The sequence below is a fragment of the Ananas comosus genome, linkage group 3 (assembly GCF_001540865.1).
Source record: "Ananas comosus cultivar F153 linkage group 3, ASM154086v1, whole genome shotgun sequence".
In the NCBI taxonomy this organism is placed as follows: domain Eukaryota; kingdom Viridiplantae; phylum Streptophyta; class Magnoliopsida; order Poales; family Bromeliaceae; genus Ananas; species Ananas comosus.
Window position 1 is genome coordinate 8978203 of NC_033623.1, and position 3887 is coordinate 8982089.

General features: G+C 40.4%; 1 protein-coding gene across 1 annotated transcript; it reads right to left on the bottom strand.

The window, feature by feature from the left end:
* LOC109707787 (trans-resveratrol di-O-methyltransferase-like) lies at positions 521-2418 on the bottom strand. Its single transcript, XM_020229320.1, has 3 exons — positions 1732-2418; positions 1385-1489; positions 521-932 (listed from the first exon to the last, which is right to left on the bottom strand). The coding sequence occupies exons 1-3, from the start codon at positions 2350-2352 to the stop codon at positions 735-737; spliced, it is 924 nt and encodes a 307-aa protein (XP_020084909.1). The 5' UTR covers positions 2353-2418; the 3' UTR covers positions 521-734.

Here is a 3887-nt window from a genome sequence, read left to right on the forward strand (position 1 = left end):
GATTTTTTATCGGATCGTGCCAACGCGTTCAGCACTACTGGAGCATTGAATTTACAATTTTGTTTCACTAGATAAGGTCGTCGATTTGTGACGGAATCCATCCCCTCTCTAATTACCAAAAACCCCTTTTTGCGATAAAATCCCTTTTTCTCGAAAACCATGCATCTGAACCGAAATCCGTCAGTGCCATTGGGTTCAGGACAGTCGAACTGTTGAAAACGAGCTATTGGATCATTATAACCGGAGTCCAATACTCACCAGAAGCCATATCCACTGATTGGCCTCTCCGAAAAATCAGAGCTACTATTCACTTTAAATGATTCGTATAGGTCGCGTAACTTCTCCGTCCTAACTCGTTTTCTACTGAAACTTGACGAGTGCTTATGTAATTAAATTACACACAAAAACATTATCAACAAAGGATTTATCTGCATAGTAAAAATCTCAGTCCTCACACATGTACCATATTATTTAGAAAAAAAGAAGAAGAAAGATTTGGCAACCAATGCAAGCGGAAAAATGGTGCTAAATATTCCACACTTAATTATGAACTTTTTTATTTTCCCATACAACTGTTTGGGCAACACATTTCATATAATGCGTCGGATTTTCATTGTGATATCAATTGAATACCAAGTCTAACAAGTCAAACGGCTAACATGTTGTCACCCAATAAAAGTGACTCATCAAGTACATTTTATTAGTACTAGTTCTTATAGTGGAGAATTTGATGATTAATAATAAACCTCAATAACAGACCGTAAGCCTAATGCATTTAGTATCTTATACTCCTTATAACCTGCGTCAGTAAACAATTTGTTCCATTCCTTTTCATTTCTCTGTTTTCCTGAAGTTACAACCATCATGAGTACGTATATAGAAGAAAAGTTGTGTTTCACGCAGTCCTCGTCACTCCAATCGTGTAAGATCCACTGCAAGAAATTAAACAATAATTAATTTGTATACTTGAATAAGCTATCATCTTTAATTAGAGTAGTAATTTTGGCACTAAAATAAGGTAAAGTGTACGAACTAATTTAGTCCCTCGTGCTGCGGCGGGAGTGACGAGGATTTGTTAGAAGCTCGTGCTTGTGGATTAAGGAGCGAGAAGAGTCCCATAATCCACAAGCTAGATAAAGTGCAAGTCCTTATTGATAAGAGATATATCTTTCGTACCAATATGGAATACACAGTAGAATCCAAGGATTTGTTAGAAGCTCAATCCCATGTGTTGAACCACATTTTTAACTTCATAAATTCTATGTCCCTAAAATGTGCCGTGGAGCTTGGCATCCCCGACGCAGTGCACTCGAACGGCGGCAAGCCTGTCTCGCTCTGCGAGCTGGCGAACAAGCTGTCCATTCCGTCGACTCGTATTGATGACCTGCGCCGCCTGATGCGTCTCCTCGTGCACTCCGGCTTCTTCACTTCTCAAAAGATTGAGAAGGGCGTAGGTGACGGTAAGAGGGACGTGGAACTCTAAAGTGAACTTTACAGCGTAATAATGGGGAAAAGGAAAAAATAGATGCGAGCAGTGTAAAAATTTACTCTATTCGATGTGCCCTCGTGTTACTTCAACTTGCCCCATTCTCGCTACCCAATCCTCATTTCTCAACCCACTCTCCCATTCCCTTTTGCCCTAGCTTTCCTAAATCTTCCGGTCCCTTCTCCTTTCCCTCTTCTCGTCTTCTTCTTCACGGGCTGCCTCTGCGATCCAAGAAGACGTCCTCACCCGCAGCGGCGCCTCTGCAGACAAGAAGCTCCCGCCGCCGCAGCACGAGGCGCTGTGGCGACCAGTTTGCCCACCAAACTGGCGTCGCTCGCCATCCCCTCGTTAAAGGAGTCACCGAAACTTGCATTTTTGTTTGTTACTCCCCACAAGTGATCTCCGTGAGCTATTTCAAAGGCGGTCGGCACCATTGACTGCCGAAACCACTCGCCAAGGCTATGCCATGGCAATGCAAATATACGGTCGAGCATGGCAAGCACGAACGGCGAAACACTAATGTCGTTTTCCTTCAAAAGGAGGGAAGAGTTGATGGTTGGGAGAAAGAGTTCCACGTCCCTCTTACCGTCGCCTACGCCCTTCTCAATCTTTTGAGAAGTGAAGAAGCCGGAGTGCACGAGGAGGCGCATCAGGCGGCGCAGGTCATCAATACGGGTCGACGGAATGGACAGCTTGTTCGCCAGCTCGCAGAATGAGACAGGCTTGCCGCCGTTCGAGTGCACTGCGTCGGGGATGCCAAGCTCCACGGCACATTTTAGGGACATAGAATTTATGAAGTTAAAAATGTGGTTCGACACATGGGATTGAGCTTCTAACAAATCCTTGGATTCTACCGTGTATTCCATATTGGTACGAAAGATATATCTCGTATCAATAAGGACTTGCACTTTATCTAGCTTGTGGATTATGGGACTCTTCTCAGCTCCTTAAATAGCCAAAACACATTGAAAGGCTTACTATCTTCAGCATCAGCTACAGAGTGTGTGATTACAAATGAAGTGACAAACAAAAATGAGCACAACAAAAATAGTATATAGCGATATTTTTAAATATCGGCATAGATAAAAAAAAATTACCGCTAGGTAAATTACCGATACTTTTTAAAAGTGTTGCTATATGTGGAGTAACTGTAGGTAGGGGCGCCTTGATATTTGGCGCTCACTCCTCCAGCGACCTGTGGCGGAGAGATATGTAGCGATCGTAACCTTCTACGGTCTCTACGAGATTCTCGGGGCCAAACTCCAGCCTCCGGAATTTTACCTCGTCGGCTAAGGCAACAGAGGAGGAGAAGAAGAGATAGTGATCAATCTTTTTTTTTTTTATTTGTAATCGGGCCGAGGGGGTTGGGTGTGGTTGCTGAGTAGAGAAATTTTTTATTTTTTATTGGATTGGGCATTATATTTAGCCTTTAGTAGATTTTTTTAAAAAATATTGGTATAAATGAGACACTTATATAAAAGTGTTCCAAAAATGCGTCCCTATAACCTAATCTGTTGTAGTGACATATAAGTTTTTTTCGTGTGAAAAATGTATTATTGTCTTATTTAAGCTTGTCTATTGGCCGTCACACTAGTGTGAGATCGAATGCCGATCTATTTAGTCGGTAACCAAAATATCAACCAATTTCATTAGACATTGGTGGGCAAAAAAAATCTTTCGAATAGATTTTAGACATTGGTGGGCAAGAAAATATCAACCAATTTCATTAGACATTGGTGGTCGCCAATTTCTCTATTGACTCTTTTATCAATGCACATGGCATGATTTGCCACATGAATTGATAGAAGGAACATGGGTATAAATGTAAGCAGAATGTCCAATATAAAAATTGAACACATATAGAACCTCTTTACTATATCAATCACATAGTGACTTGCACTACCGGTGCATAAAAATTAGTAACATAATATTTATTTTAGTCACTGACCGTCCCTACAGCAAGTGGTAAAGGACTTGGTGGTTGGTACCTGAGACCCAAGTTCTAATCCTATTTGATTCATATTTCCAGCTAAATTTACTTCTAAATAAAATAAACGAAGCGGTAGCGTGCTACCTATCTCTCAAAAAAAAAAAAATTTTATTTTAGTCTTTGGACATTCTAATTCGATATTTGAAATCCTGAACTTTTGACAATGTTTTATGCTGGTCTGTACGTTGTCACAATACTCCTGCTCCATTCATAGAGAGTCCATGGATCCATGATTTATCTCATTATTTAAGTTACATATTCTAATTTTTAATTAAATAACAAAGATCGCACCTTTAGGATGGAAAAATTAATCAACCATCCTAGTGCAAGTTGCAATGGACTTGAGTAGTTGATATTTTCAAATTCGATAGTTGATATTTCCAAATTTGAAGTTTGATTGATTCATATTTT

Excerpts from the sequence above, each read along its gene's own strand:
- LOC109707787 (XM_020229320.1), bottom strand. The coding sequence starts at position 2,352 with ATGGAATACACGGTAGAATCCAAGGATTTGTTAGAAGCTCAATCCCAT. Across the intron at positions 1,490-1,731 it reads TGCAGAGGCGCCGCTGCGGG|TTCACTTTAGAGTTCCACGT; the intron begins TGAGGACGTCTT and ends TACGCTGTAAAG. Across the intron at positions 933-1,384 it reads AGACGCATCAGGCGGCGCAG|TGGATCTTACACGATTGGAG; the intron begins GTCATCAATACG and ends AATTTCTTGCAG.